Raw genomic sequence first — 24,112 nt, 5'->3', positions numbered from 1 at the left:
TCTGAGCGGAAGTAGATGGAAACAGCAAACAGAGGCCAGACTGGTTCTGACAGCGAAAATACGTCTGTCGCTGGGGAGCCAAACTACCGGACCTGGTGTTTATTCTTTAATTTAAAAGCCCACATGGTGTAGAAGTAGCAGATACAACAACATGGGTTTCATTTGGGACTATCTCTCGACGACGGCGAAACTCCGGGTGCCACTTTTCGCCTTTCTCCTCTTTCTTGTTGTCTCCCTTGGTGAAACCAGGCTGCGCCGGACACGAAGCGTCAGCACCGCGACGGAGGAAACGGTAGAAACTTATAGCAAATACTATAATTATGTGGACATGACCAGACGTTTACAGTCCTTAGCCCAGAAATACCCTCACATAGCTAACCTGTCGAGCATAGGTCAGTCTGTGGAGCGCAGGGAGCTGTGGGTGATGCGGATCACCAAGGACCCCAACACAGACGCACCGGGGAAACCCAAATTCAAATACGTAGGGAACATGCACGGCGATGAAACCGTGTCCAGGCAGGTGTTGGTGTACCTTGTGGAGTACCTGCTGAGTAGATATGGGGAGGAACCGCGTATAAATGAGCTGGTGAACACCACGGATATCTACATCATGCCCAGCATGAACCCTGACGGCTTTGAGAGGTCCGTGGAGGGGGACTGCAATGGCGACAACGGGGGGCGAAATAATGCCCTGAATGCAGACCTCAACAGGAGCTTTCCTGACCAGTATGATGGGACCCGTGTCAACCCACATGAGATCCCCGAGGTCATGGCTATGATCAGATGGATCCAAGAGAAGAAGTAAGTCTGTCTTATGTGAAACACACTGCACACACAATCCACAGTTGTTTGAGGTCCTGTTGCCCAGAGCACAGGTTGCACTGACTTCAGCAAACTTCACTGACCTCAGACACCTTTTGGTCAATATGTATCTCACACTGGAGGATTCAGTCTGTCAATGAGCAACTCTGCTCTTTGTCTGCTTTATTAAGGCCTCAGGGGTCAGCAGGTGTGACTCACATTAAAGACTCACTGTACCGAGACACCATAATGGGATGGTGTCTAAGACTAAGGTGCAGCTGGGATGAAACGATTTTTGGATTTGTCATTTAGCAGAAAATTAATCTGCAACTCTTTTTTTTTTAACCATCAAACAATTGATTCAATCACTTTTCAAGCATATGTGCAAAACATTCAGAGTCTCCAGCTTCTTGATTGTGAAGGATTTGCTTGTTTCCTTGTATATAAAGTGTGTGTCTTTGGCCTCTACACTGCCGCTTGGTCAAAACAAGCAATTTCAAGACATCACTTTGGGCTTCAGGGAATTGTGGTGAACATTTCTCACTATTTTCTGACATTTTATACACCAAATGATTAAGGGGGTCCTTAAAAAGTCCCAAAATGTCTTGAATTTAATTATATGAATATTAAAGTCACTACATAGTACAATTTTATCTAATTTAATTTATCCATTGTTTAATTTCTTTGTCAAAATGAGTCAAGCTCTTCTGCAAAGTCCACATTTCAGATGTTACAAATTTAAACCTAATGCTTTACAAAATACTTGTCCTTAACTGATGGCAAAATGTGAATTAACCCAACTCACTCTTATAACTATATTCCCTACATAAAACCTACCTCTGCACGGGGCCACACATGTATTAGTCTACTTCTTACTTTTATACTTACCTGCAATGCTTGATTATAAACAAAAGATTTGTCTAAAAACATCTGTCTTAAATTTGTTAAAAATAATATTGAGATGTTCAAAAGTATTACATTTTAGTGTCTGATACCTGTAGACTCCCTGGATTACATGACTAACCAATATCAAGTTTGAATTTGGCACCAGCCAGCAGCCAAATGCTGGTGAAATATGCAAGTGGCTGCTAGGTTTGCTTCACTCACCAGCCAAAAAAACCCAATGGTAATCTGCAGGTGGACAAAAAGTTAATTTTCGACCCTGGCCAATATTTATAGCTGAATAGTTGGGGTAAATATCATATAAACACAATGACCATGTTTCAAATTAAGCTGGGGACTTTTTATATGTGTTGTTCCTCTGTCTGCCCTCATTTCCTGTCTGCCTCCATGCTATCAGCTATTCAATAAAGCCATAAATTGCCCAAAATATGAGCAGATTTATTGCTAATTAAAAAAGAATCAAACTTAGCTGCGGCTCTGATTTGAAAAGCAACAAACATTTTGTCAATGAGTAACTCAGTTTTTTCTGAAAGCCCTGTATCAGGACCTCAGTGTGGCTCAAAGTAAAGTCAGTAAGAACTGCTGTCCCGGAACGCCATAATGACATGGTGTGTAAGACTGAGGTCCACTTCGACTAGACTAGGCCTTCATGTAACCTTTAAGTGGCCCTGCCACCTCCAGGGCTGCTCTGCAAGAAAAGGGAATTTCCCTTGTCAGCAGCGTTCTTTCTGTGTAACCTTTTAAAGTTATGAGGAAAAGTGACACATGAACATGTAAGTATTGTTTTAAGACAGACTTGAACCTAACCTTTAAGGCTAAATATGCCATTGTTTCTCCAGATTCGTGCTGTCGGGGAACCTGCATGGTGGCACTGTGGTTGCCAGTTACCCCTTTGATGACTCACCCTCCCACCAGCAGCAGGGCCACTACAGCCAGTCGGAGGACGACAGCCTGTTTCGCCACTTGGCCCTGGTGTATTCCCATAACCACCCTGTGATGAAGACTGGGGAGCCCAACTGCCCCGATGCCATGGATGAAACTTTTAAAGATGGCATCACCAATGGGGCGCAGTGGTATGACGTGCCTGGTAAGATGATTAGTTTTTCTTTGTTTTTAATGCTTTGTGTAGTGATTGAAAACTAATCGTTGTTGAATCTTGGGAGGGACCACAGGTGTCTGTGATGATCAGAGAGCTGTGGCCACGTTTATTGTGTTGACCATCATGGCGTGGAAATCCTTTCTGAGAGTTGAGGTTATCTGGCAATGAGGGTCAGACGTTGTATGTGTCCTATTGACTTAAATGTCCCATCTCACCTTTTCTTAATGAGCTAAAAGGTGTAACACTCGGAAGTGAGACACCTAGGCTGTGTTTTGCCACGGAGATGGCCAAGTGGGATTGGTGTGTTGTTTCCTTGAATGAAGATGTATTGTTGTTTAAGATGATGTTTTTTTCCCTGTAACCGTTCTCTCACTTGCTTCATGTCTATAGGTAAGTAAAACTTCTGTTTAATATGTGTAGTGCAAGTCTAACCGGTGTTGCTATGCGATATCTCCTCATCTGGAAGCCAAGAATCTAAGTTATTGTCGTTGGCTTGTCCGCAGCATACAGGTTGTGGGTTTGTACGAATGGTATGCACAAGCTTTAACATGTTTGAGAAGACTCAGTAAGAAGTTATTACAGTTTCCTTTTCCCTTTGATGTAACACAGCTTAAAGGGGAAGACCATCTAAATTAAGGATTCCACTGTATTATTTCAATGGCCTTGGAAAGTTCAATTGATATTTCTGAACATTGGCTACTCTCTCAAAGCAGCTTTAGCACTCCAGCTCTTGGATTTACTATTGTTTTTGGACTTGACTACTGGACTTTTCAACTCTTTGTTCCTTTTTTCTACATAGAGTTTGAGAGTGTAAACAGGGTTCAGCAGGACATTAGGATGACACAGAGGTCCACATATTACAAGCCCCTTTTTCCACAGAGATCATGCTAAGCGGCCGCTACAAAGTCCCTTCCTCTTGAGATGAAGTAGTGACCTGTGGACCACACAAGCTACCTAGACACAAGCCAGAGTCTGATCACCCCTGGCTGGGTCGCTTGGGTGAGGGTGTATGATGTTAAAAGACCTGAAACACCCAATGACTCCAGGTTACATCACTGATGATGTGTCCAGGTTGCACCTTAAGGTGTGTGTAAAATCAAATCAGTTCCTTCAGGCTCCAAAAAACCAAGATGGCAACGGCCGTGATGCCAAACTCAAAGCTTTAAAGCAGGAGTCCACAAACCAGTGGGTGATGTCACGGTAGCTACGTCCATTAGTTTTACAGTCTATGCTTGTTATAGTCAGTTTAAAGATTTTGTGAACAGAACTGACTGATTCCTCATACACAACACTGATAATTGGTGATCTAGCCAAAAATAATTTCAGTCTCATACTTCAGTCATTGAAGCACTGCATAGTGTGGCCTGGTTTGGGCTTTGGCAGGTGTCAAAATGCTGCAAAAATTGTAAGCACTTAAGCTCAGAGTGCTCTACTCATCGTGTTTTTCTGCCAAAGCCTGTTATTACTGAAAGTGTCGCAGCAGTAGACAGGTTGTCAGCTCAGAGTCTGGGCATATTAAAGCTTATAGGCTGGTAGATGGAATCTTCTGACTCATTTCATATATATTAATGTATATCTATGTACTCTTGTAAGTGTCTTTTAACAGCTTAAGCAAAAGGAGACTGTGTTTTTTGGCCAACTTCTACAGTTCATCTGGGTTCAGAGAATGACTCTACTCTGCATCACTCAGGTGGTAACTCAACCAGCTACTTTTGTTTTGTTGGCTTGTCTGGAGGGCTTTGCAGGTGGAGATGAAATTGTCTGCAGCTTCAGGTTACGGCGCCGTTTGTCCTGTGTGCAGCAAATTTTAGCTTAGGATAGTGTCTTCCTGCTGGTAATTTGCCATAGACTAGCATTCATTTAGCATCTCTCCAGAACTCGCACTTCCTTTGCTTTCATGGTATTCTTCACCTGACGTCTCTTCTAAGCATGTTGGATGTTTAGTGAGTACATTGTCAGATTTCATTTGGTGGACCCAGCCATAGGCATAGATTTTGGGGGGGATGCAGTGGGCATGCCCACCTAAATATTTAGTACATGAGTATTTGTCCTCCCTGAGACTTTTACTTTTCAGTTTCGATACCGATCCAGATGCTGTGGCTTTGAGAATCAGCCGATACCTGATACTGATCTGATACCATGGTTGACCTAAAAAGCTAGATACCTTTACATGTAGAACAGAAAAGACTAGAGGCATCAGGCATTGATGACTACACAGTTCTTTCCTAAGATAAAATGAAACAAGATGAAACAGATTAATGCAATGATGAACTATGTATTTTTAACAAAAATAAACAATTGTGCAACAGCAGTTGAAATAGTGTGAAGTACCTCCACACAGCAGATTCTCTCCTTCACTCCATGATGTAGCTTGCATCGCAAAAGATTTAAAGGGAAAGGATCGCCTCGGTATAGGTTGCATTTTCTGATACCCGATCCATCTATTTTGATGATATCTGGGCCAATATTCTATCCAGATATCGGATCGGTGCATCCCTAATTTACACCATAAATTGATGCAGGAAAGGCACAAGATGGTGCATAAAAATTCCCTAGAATGGAGGAAATTAAACGTTTATGTTAACAATTTTCCGGGGAAGGACCCCTAAACCCCCCGATTCATATATATACCCCCCAAAATTGAAACGAAACCTGTGCTCTTGGACCCAGCTACTCCATGTGCGGGTACAATTTTTTGCTACCAAATTACAGTCATTGAAATTTAGTTCAACACTAGATTGATCCATCAGGACAATGTGTTTAAGTTAGTTTATGAGTCCCCAGATTTTAACCATGTAGTATGAGAGTAATTCTGAGTTTGTGGTGTTATGAAGTGGCAGTAACATGATGATTATATGGATGTATGATGTTTGCCTGGGGAGAAATTTACAGGCTGTAAACAAATATCTGAAATGTGAGTCGATAAACTGACACACAATGCCGGGATTCTTAACAACAGTTGTGTTTGCTCTGCAGCAGGTCACTCTAAGACTGATGTCATAACATGTCACGCTGGCGGTTTACGACCAGGAACCGGAGCTGTAAATTATTACCACAGCTTTGGGCACACACTTTAATCATCAGCAGAAGTTTGGCTGCACTTATCTGTGTAAATATTGGCTTAGATTGTCATCAGTAGTGAAATGTACAGTGATTACTGAATGACTGAATTACCTCTTGTGTTTTCCGTGTTTCTCAATAGTTAAATGAAGCTCTTAACAGCAGCAGTGAACAAATCTCAAGGTGAAAGTAGACATCAAAAAGTGTAAAACAGTCAAGCAGACAGTGCTTGTGTCTGTCAGACGTATCTCAGTGGACGAAATATCACTGCTAAAACTGGGGTAATGGCAGATGATGGAGGCGGTCAGGACATTGTGTGACATAATGAGCGACCCGGGCAAAGAGCCAGGGCCAGGAGTCAGGGACAGGAGATATTTTGTGTGGCAGTCAGAGCTAGAAATAATGATTCAGCATTACATGTTATTTTGACTCGTAATCTTTTGACACAGTCTGGCCTCGGAGGACGTCCTTTACTTTTGAGCTGTATTTCTGTTAATGTAACCCTCATGACACAAATGTATATTCTTGGTTGTAAGCCTTTCATTTGCTTTTTAACGTGCACAGTGTTCACTTTGTTGTGTATAGCTTTTATGAATTCAGAGTCTAAACGGTTTAAAATGTTTATGAGTCATTTGTTAGAAGGTGCAGGCCAAGGTTGTGATAATCCAGTATGTGCTGAAAGATACACGTCACTGCCTTCAGACATGCAGGAGAACAAAGTCCAGAATATCATTTTACTATATGGAAATACAGCTGTATTGCTGTGATAATCTGAGGCCCTGGAGCTGCCTGGAGATGTTCAGAGCTCTGATAACTGCACTTTCATGCTGCGTCACTCTCAAACTGCTGACAGTCATATGATAGAAGTACTTTCATATATAGTTTTTTCTCCTGGGTGATCATAGTTTATGGCATTGCATCGCTAAACCCTTAAAATCCTCCTGCATTATAAACATCCCTGTGCTGTACACAGCAAGTTTCCACCTCTGACTTTGGCTCCATTGTCTTGCTTGTGGTCTCCTGCCAATTTTTGGGTGTGTCACTGGATCCGGTACATAGACAGGATATATATAAGGCTGGGTCAGCCATAGTCTGACTCTGTGTTTGTCATACTGTGTTAGCATGTGGGATGTGTTTACTTTAAGTAAATGCTACCTCATTCAGTTTGATCAACTCAAAGTTAGCACAGGATGACGTTGAACATCTTGTGACCGGAGAAAAGGGTTTAGTGTTGTCATGCTGGTGAAACCAAGTATGGATTTCCACACATTGTCACGGCTGAATGTAGATCTAGCCTTATCTGCTTATCACTAGCAGGTGAGACTTTTTTAAAGGCTAAAACTGGTTGTCATAGCACCCTACAGTGTCTGCTGCCACCACAGGGGGGTAAAACCTCTACTGAATTACCCCGACACACCTCTACACATAAACACATTCAAAATAAGCTCAGAGGGCACGGCCCCTGTTGACCTGTGTGAATGTTTGCACCCACCAGTTTAGTATTGCGGGATTACTCCGGGGCATACAGTGAAGATGCCCCCTGGAAGTGAAGAACACGCCTGAAACGTGTCAAACAAGCTTTTAAAAGTCTATTTCTTCGTCTGAAGTGGCCCTTTACAGTTTCCAGTGCATGACCTGGCAGTCAGTCACCCTCACCGACTTTCAGACCGCTGAACAGCTGCTGCTTGACCGGGGATGACTTGGAGGAACTTGTGCTTGTGGTGTATATTTTGGTACGCCTGCTCTCAGAGGAAAGGAGTGTGCCACAGAACTGCCTGCAGCTCGTCCTCTCAGCTTGTAAGGGATGATAGTGATTTTCTTTACTGTGTTTCCTCCAGTATTTCTATGAGGATGATGTCATCATCAGGCAACAGATCAGACTGTTTAAAAATGGGCAGAAGTATGAAAAGACTCACAAACATGATCCACCCCACACATCTAGACCACTGTCTCCCAGGTGATAGAGTGAGCTAGCTTACTATCTGCAGGGCTGAGGACTGCGTACATTTAGTGGCATCTTGCGACCATAGAGCACCAGTGAGACTTGCAAATATTATTAATATATGAACTGTAGAGCTATTTTTGTTTTGTGCTCACAATGAATAAATTCTCATGTTTAGTAGAGCTGCTGGGATGTTCAACTTTCCACCATCTGCTAAAAACAAGTTAGCACTGTTGACCGGAAGTTTCACAGAAAAAAACATTGACACTTCTGGCCTGGGATGAGCAAATTGCTTCAGAATAAAAGCACATACAGTTCCGCTTTAAATATTTCTTTGTAGCAACTTTTTTGAACTTAATTTTACAGTACTTTATTTAACTTAATTAACTATAAAAGCACTTTATTTACCTTTATCATAACAGTACTTAATTTACCTTTATTATAACAGAACTTTATTTAACTTAATTATAACAATACTAAGTTTAATTGTATCATAACACCACTTAATTTAACTTTATTATGAAAAACTTTAACTTTATTATAACAGTACTTTATTTGCCTTTATTATAAAAGTACTTTATTTAACTTTACTATAACAGTTCTTTGTTTAATTTTATGATAACAATACTGTATTTACCTTTATTATGACAGTACTTTATTTCACTTTTTTTAACAGTACTTTGTTTAATTTTATCATAACCATACTTAATTTATCTTTATTATTAAGATACTTAATTTAACTTTATTACAACAGTACTTTATTTAATTTTATTATAACAGTGCTTTGTTAGATTTTTATTATAACAGTACTGTATTTAACTTAATTATAAAAGTACTTTATTGAACTTTATTGTAAAAGTGCGTTGTTCAACTTTATTTTAACAGTATGAAGATACTGATATGTATCTTGCATTGTCATACAGTCTGAAATATCCTGATATTATTGATAGGCCATATCAGGCAGACAGGGTTTATCAGTGATAAACAGTGTGAATGAATGGAATTTAATAAAATAGGTTGCACAAAGCACTGAATAAAGCAGTACTATGTCTGGCATATATAACTGTGGTAGAGTGTTGGGCTCGTGGGTGTTTTGTGTACCACTTTCATTTAAACACTGAATATATTTATGTGGACCTCTAGAAAAACAGTCAAAGAATGTGTTTGTCTTTGTCTCTGTTGTTTTTTGGGGTGGTGTGCGTGACATCCTTCTCATTGAGACTGGTGGAAGGCTGGTTGCCTTGCTGAAGTTATTTATTAGTGTTTGGTGTGTGAGCTCATTCACTATGACCGTTGCAAAGTGCTAAAAGGTGGCTATTTCACCGGGTTCCTGCTGCCACCCAGCAGGCAGTCATGGCAACCATCCAGCCAGGGAGCCTCTGGCTGCCTGCTGTCGCTCCAGCGGGATGACCGGCCAAACATCCTGCCTCCTGTGCATCTCTCTGTTTGCCTAACTGCAGATGTCATGGCTCGTTGCCACATTAAACACTGCGTTTAAACTGTGGCACTGAAGAGACAAATTGTGATTAAGCCTTTCCAGACAGAGTGTTAATAAATTGGCCTGGCACTAGTGGGGGTCAAATTTAGGGAAGCAGAGCATGTTTTGGAATTGACCTCCTTTTTTATGTAATATAGAATTGAAGGTGTTATGCCATTTCTAGCATGATTTGCTGATTACATTTCTGTCTTGTTATCCAGGAGGGATGCAGGACTACAACTACCTCTATGGAAACTGTCTGGAAGTCACCATGGAGCTGAGCTGCTGCAAATATCCTCCTGCATCTGAGCTCCAGAAGGAATGGAATATGAACAGGGAATCCTTGATAGCCTACATCGAACAGGTAGAGCTTATAACTAAAAAAAAGGACGTAACATTGTCCCAGTTTTACAAGACACCCTCGGTATTTACAAAACCATTGTCTTCCAGGTCCATATAGGGGTCCATGGCTGTGTGAAAGATGCTATCAGTGGCGCTGCCCTCGCCAATGTCAGCATTGTGGTGGCAGGCATTCGCCACAACCTGACGACAGGAAAATATGGGGACTACTACCGCCTTCTCCTCCCAGGGACATACAACATCACAGCTGTGGCCCCGGGGTGAGTTATACAATTGAACTTCCTTCTTGGCGTAGCAGCTTCTCAAAAACAGGTTCTGCGTTCAAGAACAGCATTGCAAGAATTCCAAATAATCATCAGGTTTCAGATTTCACCGCAATGTCTGATGACATCACAGCAAGGTTTTCCCCGTATTATCAAGACAGTGAGGCTCAGGGTTTATGTCCCAGCCAGATTTACCCACAAGTGCTGCAATGCAGGAATACATAACATTACTTACTTCCTCTTACAGAGTTGCAGAGTGACTCATTGTTATTGAAGTGAAGAAAATGTGCTTCACACACTCATTGGTGACTTCCTGGTAGAGACTGATAGACACTGATAACTTTTTGTAATCTAATTTGGGCACTTCCTGGTGATTTTAAGGTGGAGTGGAGGCACTCAAGCATGTGTTGTTTTCCCATACACAGCTACGCACCAGTGACAGTCTACGGTGTCCACATTGTGGAGGGCAACGCCACAGAACAGAACTTTACCTTGGCACCCATGGTCAATGAGGCTTCAGGTAGTACCACTGTGACTACATACTCAATGTCATCCACCGACAATCCAAAGCTCTCCACCACCACTACCGACGCTTCTGATACCACCCAGACCCAGGTGGTTCCTCATGAGGGAAGTGGGAACAACCCTCCTTTACTTCCTCCTGAGCAGCAGCCCATTCAGCCTCAGGAATTCCGTCATCACAACAACGCGGACATGGAGCTGTTTTTGCGCAAGTACAGCAGCGAGTTCCCCTCTATTACCCATCTTTACACAGTTGGCAAGTCTGTGGAAAACCATGAGCTCTATGTGATGGTCATCTCGGACAACCCCAAAAACCACGAGCATGGTACGTCTCAGGCTATTGGTTAAATGAGCCGGGATCCTTCCTGTTGTCTACATGTCATGAAGACTTTGCCCATAAAATGTTGCAGGAATTTTCACTCTTCCCGTCTTTTTTGTCTCCATGTCAGGTGAGCCAGAGTTTAAGTACATAGCCAACATGCACGGTAATGAAGTGGTGGGACGAGAGTTACTGCTCAACCTCATCGAATACCTGTGCCGTAACTATGGCACTGACCCAGAGGTCACTCAGTTGGTCAACAGTACCCGCATTCACATCATGCCTTCTATGAACCCTGACGGCTATGACGCTGCCAGTGAAGGTAGGGGACACGCATGGGCACACACCAAGGCTACGTTCACATCACAGGACTTAATGCTCTATTCTGATTATGTCCCCAATTAGATCTTTCTGCCTAGACTATATGAATTTAAGTTTGAAGTGACCCATATATGACATCAGTGTGAACGGATCTTAAGTCTGAAACACCCCACATGCAAACAGTAACGTCACACACGTGTGTTGGGACAACAAAAACATCACATTTGCTAAACAGGCATTTAGGAAAGAAATGGATGACAAACCTGTGCAAGCTTCACCTCCCAAATGCTTGCCGTTGTAGGGAGGTTGATGACATCATTCTGCATCATAATTAATCATGTGCTTCTGTTCAGAAGAGCGTAACATATTTTCAGAGAAATGCATCCTTTGTGGGTGTGGCTAGAGAGGATTTCAGGAGTGCTGAGGCTGCGATGTGGAGGGTTTCACAGAGAAACAATCCCTCAAAAACTATAGGATAACCAAGACTACATTCAGTTTCTGAGTTTTATGACAATCAGACAATCAGAAAGCTTCTGAGAGTTGGGCTCAACTGGTTGGCGACTGGGACAGCCCACCCCAGCAGCAGTATGGTTACGGCAGCCTTCTGTAGTTTCAAAGAATCGCTCCAACACTGTATAATGAGTAATCTGCTCCTGCACAGTGACGTATGACATGCAAAAACCATGGATGTATGTGAAGCACACATGAATTCCGTGACCGTTCTCACAGTGGTCGCATGGCCAGTGATCCGGTAGTTATCAGATTTAGGACCACGTATGAAAGTGCCCTAGATCTGATTGGGAAAAAAATTGTTTTTCTGTATCCACGCTGCTCTGAAAAAATCTGATCTGTGTGACACGAGAGCCAAAAAATCAGATTTGGGTCACATTTGCTTGTAATATGAACGTAGCTTCAGAAGGTTTTACACAGGTAAAAATGTAGTAACACTATCTGCACATAATGAAATTCAACTACCATTATGTTAGATATTTTAGTACATAGTTCACATAGGTGTTATATATATTGCTTTGGATACATGAACCAAGATGCCACATTACAGGACTTGAACAGTAATTTGATCACTTGACTCATTCTTTGAGTGTATGTTGCTAACTGCTATCAAATGTACAGCACTTGTAAGTGGAACAGACCGTACAAAGTGAACAAACCACATTTATAGGAAGGAAGTGGAGGGGGGGGTGGGGGGGGGCTGAGGCTGAGGCTGAGGCTGTGTACATCTTTAAGTAGGAACATGCTGTTGTCGCAGATACAGATATTCTGTATGTCATCACTGGTACTTTTTTCCTCACAGGTGATGTAAAGGGCTACAAAGGGCGCAACAACAGCAACAATTTCGACCTGAACCGTAACTTCCCAGACCAGTTTGTTACCATCACAGAGCCCAGACAGCCAGAGACTATAGCCGTGATGAACTGGCTGAAGAGCATCCCATTCGTCCTGTCAGCCAACCTCCATGGAGGTACGGTCTCATTATGTGATTTTAGTGCCAAAGATTGTCGCCTTTCACTGTCAGTGCCACCATTGATATTGATCACTCTGGTCTGTTAATCCTAATGAGAGACTTTACTGACTCGTTATATCTTTGTATTGTGGAATTTAGGTTCCTTGGTGGTCAACTACCCCTATGACGACGACAGAGACGGGACATCTCATTACAGCCAGTCACCTGATGACAAAGTCTTTCAGCAGCTGTCCAGAGCCTACTCTCAGGTAACTGCACACTATCGCTGTTGGATCCTTTGCAGGCTGGGATACTGTCTGCCTGTGGTTTCATGTTGCAATTGAAAACAAAATGTGGAGTTAGGACAGATAAAAGCCACTGGCTCATTGTGAAATCTGTGGAGTTTTGAAATCTGTGGACCACAACAGCACTCATTGTTGTGTTGTCACTTGTGTGTGCAGGAGAATCCTTTGATGCACAATGGACACCCTTGTGAGGAACTGTATCCGCATGAATACTTTCTGGATGGCATCACCAATGGTGCAAACTGGTACAGTGTTCCTGGTAAGCCTGCGTCTCTTATCCTTTTCTGATACTCACCAAATCCATTTTTTGTTCCACAAGGATTCAGCCAAATCATGCTTTAATGTTTTAGAATTTTAATCAATACACATAATCTTTTGTTACCTTAGAATGAGCAGTATATATCTACATAGGGAGCGGGTCCTTGTCCATGGAGTCCACCATGTTGCACCACTATTTTCTTACAGTAGCCCAGAACAGACAAACCAAACACTGGCTCTAAAAAGGGCCAATTGCATTTTCACATCAGCCATCATGGTCAGCAGCCTCTCTGCAACGTGCCAAACAGTGTCAGAAAAACACTGATTTGTAACATGAAACTGATTTATTCAGTTTTTTTGCAGTTCAAATAACAGGTCTATTTGTTGTGAAGAGGAAGAGACTTCCTTGGATAATAGGGCTCCTGGTAAAAACCTCCTGAATGTCTGCATCTAAAGTTATTAGAGAAAAAAATATGAGCACACACTAGCAGGTACTGGACTAGCAGTCCATTTGTGATGAGCCGAACAGCGTCAGAAAAAACTGATTTGTAACATGAAACTGCTCTATTAAATGTTTTTGTGGTTCCAATCACCAGATCTTTTTGATTAGGAGAGGAAGAGACCTCTGCTAATAATTCGGTTCCCAGTAGAAACCTTCTGAACAATGAACACTGAAGGAATCCTAACCAGGAGTTCATGCTTGGCACATGGGAGAAGTTTTAGCTGGTTGTAATCTACAATCCTCATCACTAGATGCCGCTAAATCCTACACACTGCCCCTTCAAGCCGCTGTGGTTGTAGGCTTCAGTGATACTGATAGTGGACACAATATTACAGTAAATCTACCACATTTTGACTTTCTATACCTGTGTGCAGTTGATCACAGCATTTCATTAACGCCACTGTGTGCTGCATTTATTAAAGTCTGAGGTGGAGTTTAAAGGAACATTTTTCTCTCCAGGTGGCATGCAGGACTGGAACTATGTTAACACCAACTGTTTTGAGGTGACCATTGAGCTGGGCTGTGTCAAGTACCCCTTGGCCAGAGACCTGCCAAAATACTGGGAAGAAAACCGCCGAGCGTTGCTTCAGTTTATACATCAGGTATGAAACACAAATCTGAACATTACACTGAGCTCTCTCCTCTCTTTAAGACAAGTCAAGTCACCTTTGAAACACAAACAGAGTTGAGCCAAAGTGCTATTATAGTACACACAGAGAAAGCAAAAACAAACGTATCAAAACCTGTATCCTTGTTGTTTTTTCCGTACTCAGTTTTGCATCTGCTCATGTTTATGTGGCTGTGTGTCTCTGTAGGTTCACACTGGAGTAAAAGGCACAGTCTCTGACATTGGGGATGGCACAGGAATTCCCAATGCCACCATTAGTGTGGAGGAGATAGACCACAACGTCACTACGGCTCATACTGGAGACTACTGGAGACTGCTGGCCCCTGGGACTTACTCCATCACTGCCTCCGCTCATGGGTAACATTTAGATTTCAGAAACAAGAACCAACTAAGAATTTATTGTGAAGTTTCTATATATGTCTGTGCCATAATGTGCCCTTATTTTCAGTGCTATAAACTGTCTCTGTTGTCCAGTTATAAACCAGTGAGGACCTACGCCACAGTCCCAAAGGATGGAGTAGAGGAGGTGGACTTCAGACTGACACGTATACACTCAGAACCTAACGGCCAGTCTCCCAAGGGCCCACCGCCCACAAGTACCCCATCTGAGAAGGAGTTCCAGAGCTTAATCAAGGACCTGTCTATAGGCCAGGGTTTGGAGCAGCTGGTCAGGAGCACAGCCACAGAGAACAGCTTCCGCTACAGACGCTACAAAGAGCTGTCCGCCTTTTTGAGAGGCCTCACACTTAACTTTCCCAAAATTACATCCTTACACAGGTAGGAAGATTCTTCTCATCCTCTGTATGCCAAAAGTCAGTGGTGTTCAGATCTGCTCTGTGTTTTATAACTTTAGTTACCTCTCTTATTTTCTGGTTTCTTCCCTTCTGTGTCCAGTTTGGGCCAAAGTGTAGAGTTTCGAACCATCTGGGCTCTAGAAATCTCCAACAAACCAGGAAAGGCTGAACCATCTGAGCCCAAGATCCGTTTTGTAGCAGGGATCCATGGCAACGCCCCAGTGGGCACAGAGCTGCTGCTGGAGTTTGCTGCCTTCCTCTGTATCAACTATGGGAAGAACCCAGCCATCACCAGGGTGAGTTTTGGGGTGTATAGAGTAGTAAATTTTTTTCATAGGAGTATATTCACTCTGAGAATTTTGCACTCTTTTCATATCTGCGATTGTCCCAGTAAACACAGTGTATTACTCAGCCCTGTCTGTAACTGTTTGCTCTCTGTTTCCCAAGCTGATCAATGAGACCCGGATTGTCATCGTTCCTTCTATCAACCCAGATGGACGAGAACAGGCTGTTGAGAAGCAGTGCACCTCCACTCAGGGCATGACCAACACTCATGGCAAGGATCTGGACACAGATTTCTTTGGTCAGTTGTATGGATTTGTGTGTGTGCAACTGAACTGAGAGAGAGACACTGATGCTATGTTCACACTGCTATCGACAGTGTGGCCTAGCTACATAATCTCTTGTTGAAGTGCTGCTTAAGCGCTCGTTGACTTTGTTAACCTACATCGTCTTGGGCTTGTATGTTTGTGCTTACTTGGATTGTGTGGTACAAAAGTGGGTTGCGGGTGCATTGTAAATGGACTGCAAGTGACTTGCAAGTGAGTAAAGTTTGTAAAAAACACTTTGTTTTGGAGGACAGTGAATTTCTGACACAGAGCTTTTATTTTGAAAGGCTGTTTCCTGCTGTAGAGTGAGTGACTAATGGTTCATGGTTCATTCATGTCACCAGCTTCGACTGAAAATGACTTGTAGCCTGTTGCTGTGTCGCTTGTAGTGTGAGCACAGCATGAAAGAAGGGAAAACGATTTCATCAACTTTTTCATGCTACAGTTGTTAACGAAGTGTTGTGAATGTCACAAATACACTTGCTATAAAAAGCTAAGCGTGCTCTAACATTTCCGGTCCACCGTGTGTTTTCCTCCTTTTTTAGGAAATGCATCACAGCGTGTGGTGGAGGCCCAGCCAGAGACCAGAGCCATGATGGACTTGATTCTAGACAAGAGCTACACTCTGTCTGTGGCCCTGGATGGAGGCGCCCTTGTGGCTACCTACCCTTACGACAAGCCTGTCCAGTCTGGTAGTTTTCCTCACAGTCTACAGATTACACACAGATGCTGAACAGCAGCAGTTTGTGAAGAGTAGGACAAATGATGCTCCATCTTGGCTGTGTGGTTTCATGTACCCTTCCTGTTTTTTGTAGTTGAAAATGAAGGCACGTTGAAGTACTTGGCAAGTGTTTATGCCAACAACCACCCTAAGATGCACCTCGGAGACACCGGATGTTCAAATAATGGGCAGAGTACGTAGTTTAAGTACCATGATTAATCACTGTTGTCATGTTGGTATAGAATCAGTCATTAATAAGCTAACGGGGCTTTTCTGTGACGCAGTGGGAAACATCCCAGATGGAGTTATGAGGGCAGCAGAAAGACAAAGTCATATGGGGAGCATGAAGGTAAGTCTCTCCACTTCAGTGTCTGTGAGAGCAGTTTCTGCATTTCAGTTGGCATCCTCGCTGCCTCTATGAAGTATTTGGGTTGTTGTGCAAAATGTTAACGAGATCCTGAATATTACACATAATATTATAAAATTAGTTTGGAAATATCTGTTACATGAAAAGTCAAAGCAAAGCCAGAAATGGTCTTAGCCCCCAGTGCTGTCTCACGAGTCTTCTTGTGTCTACGTGCCCTCCCAGGATTTCAGCATGGATTTTGGCCACTGTCCAGAGATCACAGTGTACAGCGGCTGCTGTTTATTTCCTCCTGCTGAGCAGCTGGCCACACTCTGGGCTGAGAACAAGAAGTCTCTCCTAAGCATGTTGGTGGAGGTATGATTCAGGATTTTCTCATGGAAATGTTTAGCAGACTTTTTTATTTGCACGACTACATATATACATTAGTGAGTGCTATAGCATTAAAGGGACAGTTCACCCCAAAATCAAAATTCATATTTTTCCTCTTACCTGTAGTGCTGTTTATCAGTCTAGATTGTTTTAATGTGAGCTTCCGTGAGCTGGAGATATTGGCTGTAGAGATGACTGCCTTCTCTCCAATATAATGGAAGTAGATGGGACTCCGCTAGGTGACCTAGCAGTAGATGCACTCTTCTTTCTGTGCAGTGATACGGTTGGTGGGTTAATTTCAGTAGAAGGAAAATAATTCCTACATGAAACTGCTCACAACAAGGTGTGTGGATTATCTTGAGTAACTGGGTCATGGTTTCTGAAAAGAGACATCGCTTTTTTTTTTAATGTATTTTTTGGCACTTTGAGCACCACGAGCTAAGTGCAATCTACTTCCAGTAAACTGAAGAGAGGGCAGACATCTTTACGGACTCGGCCACTCACACTAAAACAATCTAGACTGATAAATAGCACTACAGGTAAGAGGGAAAATATGGATTTTTGATCTTGTTGTGAACTGTCAAATAAGTGTTTAAAGACTCAAATGAAGGATTTAAGATTAATTAAACTTTATTATCATTCAGCCTTAATTTGCCCTCCATTTCTGTCTCATCCAGGTCCATAAAGGGGTGCGTGGCGTGGTAAAGGACAAGAGTGGAAAGCCTATTGTTGGGGCGATCATTGTGCTGAATGGGGGAGTGAGGGTGTTCACTACAGAGGGCGGCTACTTTCATGCGCTGCTGGCTCCTGGTAACCACAACATTGAAGCTGTTGCTGATGGCTACCAACAACAACGTCAAGAGGTACGCGGCTCTATACACACCACATACAATGCTGTCTAGGAATGTACTAGCTTTCAGGAAGATAGCCATGATGGGATGTGTGTGTAATTTATAGTTTACATTATCACTTGAAAAGCATACAAAATGGAGATGGGAAAAAAGTTAAATTAATTAATTTATCTCAGATCAAATCAAAAACATAGACAAGGCCTATAAAAGTGAACATTTTAAAGATGTCACATTTATTGGTGATAATAGTGCTGAGTAAAAGAAGAGGCTTACACTGTCTTGTCTTGTTTTTAATATTGATTTTTTATGATAAAATGTTAGAAAGGAGAAATAGGCTGTGCCTTGGTTGCAGCCACACATGTGCTGTTGAACATGTGATGATCCCAGACATAGAGCACAAACAAATCATTTGATATACTGAGCACTAAAAGGCAGATTCAATCCCTTAAATTCACAGATTTTGGCTTCATAGGCTTTGCATCTTTTTAAACTGTTTAAAAAGATGAGTTTTATTGTAGATGTCAACATTTGATGTCTTTTTTCCGAGAAACATTTGTAATATAAATTCAGCTGCTACATTACATGTCAAGGAAAACAGAAATTGTCTAAATAAAGTGTCAAGAGACATAAATAAAATAGCACACTCGTGTTATAGAAAGTCACTGGGAGCACATTACTGTGGTTCCCCTTTAATGTCTATATGTATGAAGGGTGTAGGGCGGAGTACACAAAATCTCTCCATGACCTCCACCTTTCCATTTGGCTGCTCTGAAATCTGAAGCGTTGGGTAGGCCAGCTCTTTAAACAGATGCTCCTTAATGTTACGGCCCAGCTCCAAACTGTAGGCTGCGAGCTTCCCACACGGCCTGAAGAGCAGCGGATCCACCACTGAGTGATATGTCTGCTGGTACTCTGGTACTGTGAAGCCGTGGATCATCAGAAGTCCTGGCTGGCTACTTGACACACTGCTGGAGGCCCTCTCTTCAGCAGCTAGGACTCTGTCGCTGTGGGGCAGGTTGAGATCTGGAACAATGGCAGCGTTCCTTAAATACCTGTCATGTAGTGGTTTATGGGAGTCTACTTCACTCTGCCCACACACAATGTCCAAATCATAATTTGTGGCCAGCATTGGTTTCCTCTCTTTAATAGTCTCCCCATATTTCTTAGGACATCGAATACTCTGCCGCAGGCCATAGGGACGCATTTCATTCCTCTGGAAATTAAAGTGACATTAGTAACAGTGCATTCAGGGGCCTCTGTCAGAAAACAACCAGCAAACCATATTAATAATGAGAAACAGGAAAGAAATTAGGATCAAAAGGTTCACTTACTCTTTGACAACAACTCTTTGGGTGTGTTCAGGCCACATTACTGAATCAGGTCTGGAACCACGTGGTTTGAAATCCTTGCTTCTGGAGCTTTGGGTCTAGTTTCCCCATTTTTTCTGCACTTAAACTGCACTTAAACAATGACTAAATAAGACACACTTCACACTTGCTATGGAGAAAAGTCAACCAACTTACTAGTGAAGTCTGAGATCCTTGTAATTTACCTCTTTGAAGATTGCTGTGTAATTAAGGATTTTTATGAGCCAACGCTTGGGCAACCTGCAGCAGATTATACTGAGCAGTCACACCTGCAAGTGAGGCCTGCTAATTAGGTAATGAACAACCTCACTTCTGCAGGGAGCTTTGTTTCACCTCCATGTGGAGAAACAGCCAGAATGGATGAGCTGATGTGGTAGAGCTTGATATTTTCTTAATGTTGTTGCACTTTGAGTTTTGTGAAGAGTTATTTAACAAGTAAAGTAATAAAACATTCTATAGTCAGTAGCTACACCTAAACTATCCCACTGTGAGCATGTTTCAGGAAGGATCAGAGGCCTATTAAGAGACTTTTGCTGTGTTGCAGGTGGTGGTGTCGTCCTATGAAGCTGCTAGCTCCATCATCATTGAGTTTGACATGGATAACAGCATCTTTGGCCTGCCCAGAGAGTTTGTGGTGGCCAGTGCAGGTAAGCATGTCTATGAAAATGTCTTTTGTAACAAGTTAAGACTTTATGCATGATGTGACTCATCCACATGTAAACACAATGTTAATCCTTTTGGGTACTGTGATGTCCTCAAACTGTATTTTCATGTTTTGATTCAGTGTTGCTAAATATCTTAAATGGTTACCATGCTTTGTAGCTCTTATGATGCAACACTTGTGAGTGATAAAAGTCTAAAATCAACCAGTCCCTCCTCTTTAATGGTTTTATATCCATTTAGTATGTTAGTTTTGAGATCTTCAACACAGGTAAAATGCACTCAATAACTGATTCCCTTTCTGAGATACTGACAACAAAATAATGACAGTATTTTTACAGGTCATGTAAACGGCATATTCTTTTTTTGATTTTCCGAATTGGGCCTTATTCCCCACTGAAACATTTTCAGATAAGAAGTGGAATATGCCAGTATTAATTGGGTTTTAGGAGAATTCTTTGGACCTGTTTACAGCGTGTCCGGGTTATGCATCCCAAAGGGAATTTTAAAAGCAGTTTGTGTCACACGGCCTCTTGCCTGTTTACTTGAAACTATTTGAGTTGTCATGGATATGTTGTACACAATCCAACTTGCCAACAGTTTGCAAAGCAGGGGTAGAGATGCATGGTTAAAAGAGAGGCCCACATTTTTGGCTGGAAGGAGAAACTTACCTACTATATGCAAATATGACAATATTGACCTTCTCAAGACGGTGGTTGCAGGAGTGAAAGAGGGAGACTGTGTTTGCACGGTCAAACATGTCCTCCACCAGTGGAAAACTTTTGAAAAAAAATCTTTTTTTTTTTTTGATGCAGAGTAGCAGAAGCATCTCCAGCTGTTCCACTTTTCTATTTTTTGACGTGATAAACTACATGTTAGGGCACTTTAATCAGCGTATGCACGGCTGCATGTAATCAGGAGTATTAGTGTTATATTCAGGAATTTTCTTTTGTTGACACGGTTGTCAGTGTTACAGGTCTTTGTCATTGACAACGGAGAACAATCTTATGTTTACTGTGCTTAATCATCACAACAAAAGATTAAAGATGACTCAGCTTTTAGCTCTGTGATGGAATCCTTCTTTAAAGTCTTTTAGTGTTCTCCCAGCTAGAGACTGTGTGCAGACTTGCTGAGTCTTGTATTTCTCTTCCTCCTCACAGCGGCCTCCATGACAGCATTGGTGGTGACGGCGTGCATCATCTGGTGTGTGTGCGCAGCCAAGTCTAATCGTCAAAAAGATGGCTTCCACCGCTTGCGACAGCACCGAGACGATTACGACGATGAGATCCGGCTCACCTCCATGGGCTCCAAGAAGTCGCTGCTTGCCCACGAGTTTCAGGATGAGAGCGAAAGTGATGAGGAGACACTGTACGCCAACAAAATCTGAGAACAATTGCACCGATTCTGCTGTTGGCTCAGTATTTTATTTTGATCTCCCCCTTAAATTTAACCAACAAGGAACAGACTGAACTGTAGACAGCATCTGTCTCTCTTTATGACGAAGATATGAGTGATAGAGACACTTTGTTCTGTTATACCAACGAGCTCTACGGACTCACTCCCAGTCACTCAGTTATTAGTGCTACTAAATTATTACTTTTAAGAGCATCCTGCTGATGTCTGGACTGAAGGGCTTGCTCCATCTCTACCTGACTGGATCAGGAGAAAAGACCGAAGGTGATAAGAAGAGGGAGGGAGAAATAAAGGTTTGGTCCACTGTGGCCCTCATCCGTCCTTCTGTAGCAGGTTTTGAGTTCCGCAGCTTTTTCCATTTCCGAGCCATGCAAGAGTGCTCTGTTAGACCACTACCTGTCCTGCCTGGCTGAGGGGTTCCAGCCATAAAGTCCAAATAAACTCTTGTTTAGTGGATGTGTAATGAACTCTGGATGGAAGTGCTATATCTCACACAATCTCCCCGCTGATATCTCACATTTCTCAGTACTGCTTTGAGCTAGGAAATCAGAAATGTTTCTTTTATCTGAGACAGCATCGCCACATTGAAGTGTCCGAGCCTTTAGGAGACTGAATCCAACACTGTGCCTTGGCTTCTGTAAAGTTTACAGTCCCGTCGGGCTATAGTACGTGACAGAAAGCAGCAACATAGCATAGAGCGAATAGATAATATTTGATCCGTCCTATACTCAGGTGGTAGGAAGAGAGAGAAATTCTGATTTAAATGGCTGCTGAATTACAATGTTGCACTGTTTCTACACAGGTGACTCCAGGCTGGCTGGCCTGGGTTCAGCAGTTTTGTATTTTTCCAGTGAGTAAATGTGGCCAGAATCATCACCATCACCATCATGGGAGCGAGTTTCTCAAAAGCTTTTAAGCATCAGGGAGAATATGTTACCAATGAAATGCTTGAATGAAACCCTTACTCAGAAAGTGCGGGGTGCTCTAATGTATGCATGGAGGTCACTTGCACTAAAATGGAAAGCAAGGATCGTCCCATATCATTGGCCCAGAAAGAAATCTCTAAATATGTAATCATAAAACAAGAATGTATTTTGTTGCTTTTCCCTTTTTTGTTTTAATTATAGGTTTGTTGTAGGATAAACTGTCTGTAAATGGAAAGTTACTGCTTACTTTTGTCGCATGTCGCATTGAGTCTGTGCCCTGTTTTTGATCCGAGGATGTGCATTCTCACCATGTCTCATAACGAGGATTATCAGTTTTGTTGTTTGAATGTGTTTATTCAGTCTTTATTCCGCCACTAAACAGTACTGAAGAGTGCAGAAGTCAGACTACGTTTGTCCGTCCATTACTGATCACTGTCCAGGAATCAAGCATGCTACATGGTTTAAAGATCCAGTGCAAAGAAATCCACATTTTCCAAACTCATTGTAAAACAAAGGGCATATAGATCATAATCCATGCAACCAAAGTGTGGTTAAAAGCTGCAAAAATTAATCAAATGAGAGTTTCAGTTGGGACTGAAGTCACACAGAGGTTTAAAGCTACTCAGTACATAACTATGTGTGCGTAAATATAATTGCAGGGTTCCCACAGTTGTGAAATTCTTGGACAAGTTAGGAAATAAAAACAAAAATGTCTGACACTAAAATCTCGTGCTGCACTGTGTGACCATTGAAATGTTGCTAGTATCACATGATACACAGTGCATGCAGCTTGTTAGTGGAAGTGCAGGTAGTAGTGGGTGTTTAATAATTTAAGGCATCCAACGACAAATGTAACACAACTCCAAAGAGGAGCAGACCCCATTTGGGATTGTGCCCTTCTTTAAATCACTTGTTGTCAGAGAGGTGTCCAGGCTATTTCAAACTATTTAAAGCCATGGAAATGTTGTAAAATATGGAAAAGTTAAACTCGTTGGTAAAAATGTGTGGGAACCCTGTAGTAGCCAGTGTTAAGGGACATGGTTGCCTTGACAATAATGCGACAATAAGCCGTTTTTCATTTCTCTCCTTTGTTAAGAAGCTCTTAAGTCATCGTACGGCAACATTTACATGGCGTATATGCGCAAATCAGGGGAGCAGTAAGTTGAAGAGTCATTAGAGGAAGAAAAACTGTTGTTAATCCTGTCTGACATGGCATAAAATTGAACTCGAAGCATCTTCTAGCGTATGAGGTGAACTTCAAAAAACCAAACTTGTGGTTATCTTTGCTTTGAATCTCCATGTGTCGACATTCCCAGCTGAATAAAAACTGATGCACTGGATCATTAAAATCAGATGGCTCTTAAAGTAGGAATGCCGTGCATGTTTTTCATCATGTTTGAAGAAATACACACACTTTAATAATTTGCCTTGATTTCCACTCACTTTAAGAAGATGTTCTTTCCTCCTTCTTTTAACAAAAGCAGCTGTCATCAGTTAAGTTAAACCTGATTTCTGTGTAGAGAGACAGTTTTGTATTTTATTTTTCCTTTCTTATACCGTGTCTGTGAATGTGTGAGTATGAATTCTGAGAGGTGAGCGTGTGTCAGGGTCACGCAGTGTTGGTGTGAAGATTTTATATGAAATAGAATCGGCTGTAAATAATGTTTGCCAATTGTGAATGAGAAAATAAACGCAATATGTGTTAACCATGAATCTACACACGAAACGTTTAATAAAAGCCTCTGTGTGATCATGACATGCTAACATGCACAAGATCTCATGAGACACAATGAAATAAAACCTCTCACAGCGTC

General features: G+C 42.1%; 2 protein-coding genes across 2 annotated transcripts; one reads left to right on the top strand and one right to left on the bottom strand.

Annotated features, from left to right (window-relative positions):
• On the top strand, positions 1-24,112 carry cpda (carboxypeptidase D, a). The gene is made up of 21 exons (XM_049575473.1): positions 1-801; positions 2,544-2,791; positions 9,504-9,646; positions 9,733-9,902; positions 10,331-10,752; positions 10,877-11,068; positions 12,380-12,547; positions 12,689-12,798; positions 12,991-13,093; positions 14,054-14,196; positions 14,410-14,579; positions 14,697-14,999; positions 15,117-15,312; positions 15,464-15,599; positions 16,170-16,316; positions 16,440-16,538; positions 16,630-16,694; positions 16,935-17,066; positions 17,759-17,944; positions 19,844-19,946; positions 21,120-24,112. Exons 1-21 carry the CDS (start codon positions 152-154, stop codon positions 21,344-21,346), a joined length of 4,113 nt encoding a protein of 1,370 aa, XP_049431430.1. The 5' UTR covers positions 1-151; the 3' UTR covers positions 21,347-24,112.
• Positions 17,964-19,811, bottom strand: LOC125888242 (uncharacterized protein C22orf31-like). Its single transcript, XM_049575475.1, has 2 exons — positions 19,264-19,811; positions 17,964-19,145 (listed from the first exon to the last, which is right to left on the bottom strand). The coding sequence occupies exon 2, from the start codon at positions 19,134-19,136 to the stop codon at positions 18,606-18,608; it is 531 nt and encodes a 176-aa protein (XP_049431432.1). The 5' UTR covers positions 19,137-19,145; positions 19,264-19,811; the 3' UTR covers positions 17,964-18,605.

Source organism: Epinephelus fuscoguttatus, linkage group LG5, assembly GCF_011397635.1.
Source record: "Epinephelus fuscoguttatus linkage group LG5, E.fuscoguttatus.final_Chr_v1".
In the NCBI taxonomy this organism is placed as follows: domain Eukaryota; kingdom Metazoa; phylum Chordata; class Actinopteri; order Perciformes; family Serranidae; genus Epinephelus; species Epinephelus fuscoguttatus.
Note: the sequence above shows the minus strand (reverse complement) of the source record. Positions and strands in the feature narration are given on the sequence as shown.

Coding starts and splice junctions, on each gene's coding strand:
- cpda (XM_049575473.1), top strand. CDS start 152: ATGGGTTTCATTTGGGACTATCTCTCGACGACGGCGAAACTCCGGGTG. Junction 12,548..12,688: donor GTCAGCCAACCTCCATGGAG/GTACGGTCTCAT, acceptor TGTGGAATTTAG/GTTCCTTGGTGGTCAACTAC. Junction 16,695..16,934: donor GTCATATGGGGAGCATGAAG/GTAAGTCTCTCC, acceptor GTGCCCTCCCAG/GATTTCAGCATGGATTTTGG.
- LOC125888242 (XM_049575475.1), bottom strand. CDS start 19,136: ATGCGTCCCTATGGCCTGCGGCAGAGTATTCGATGTCCTAAGAAATAT.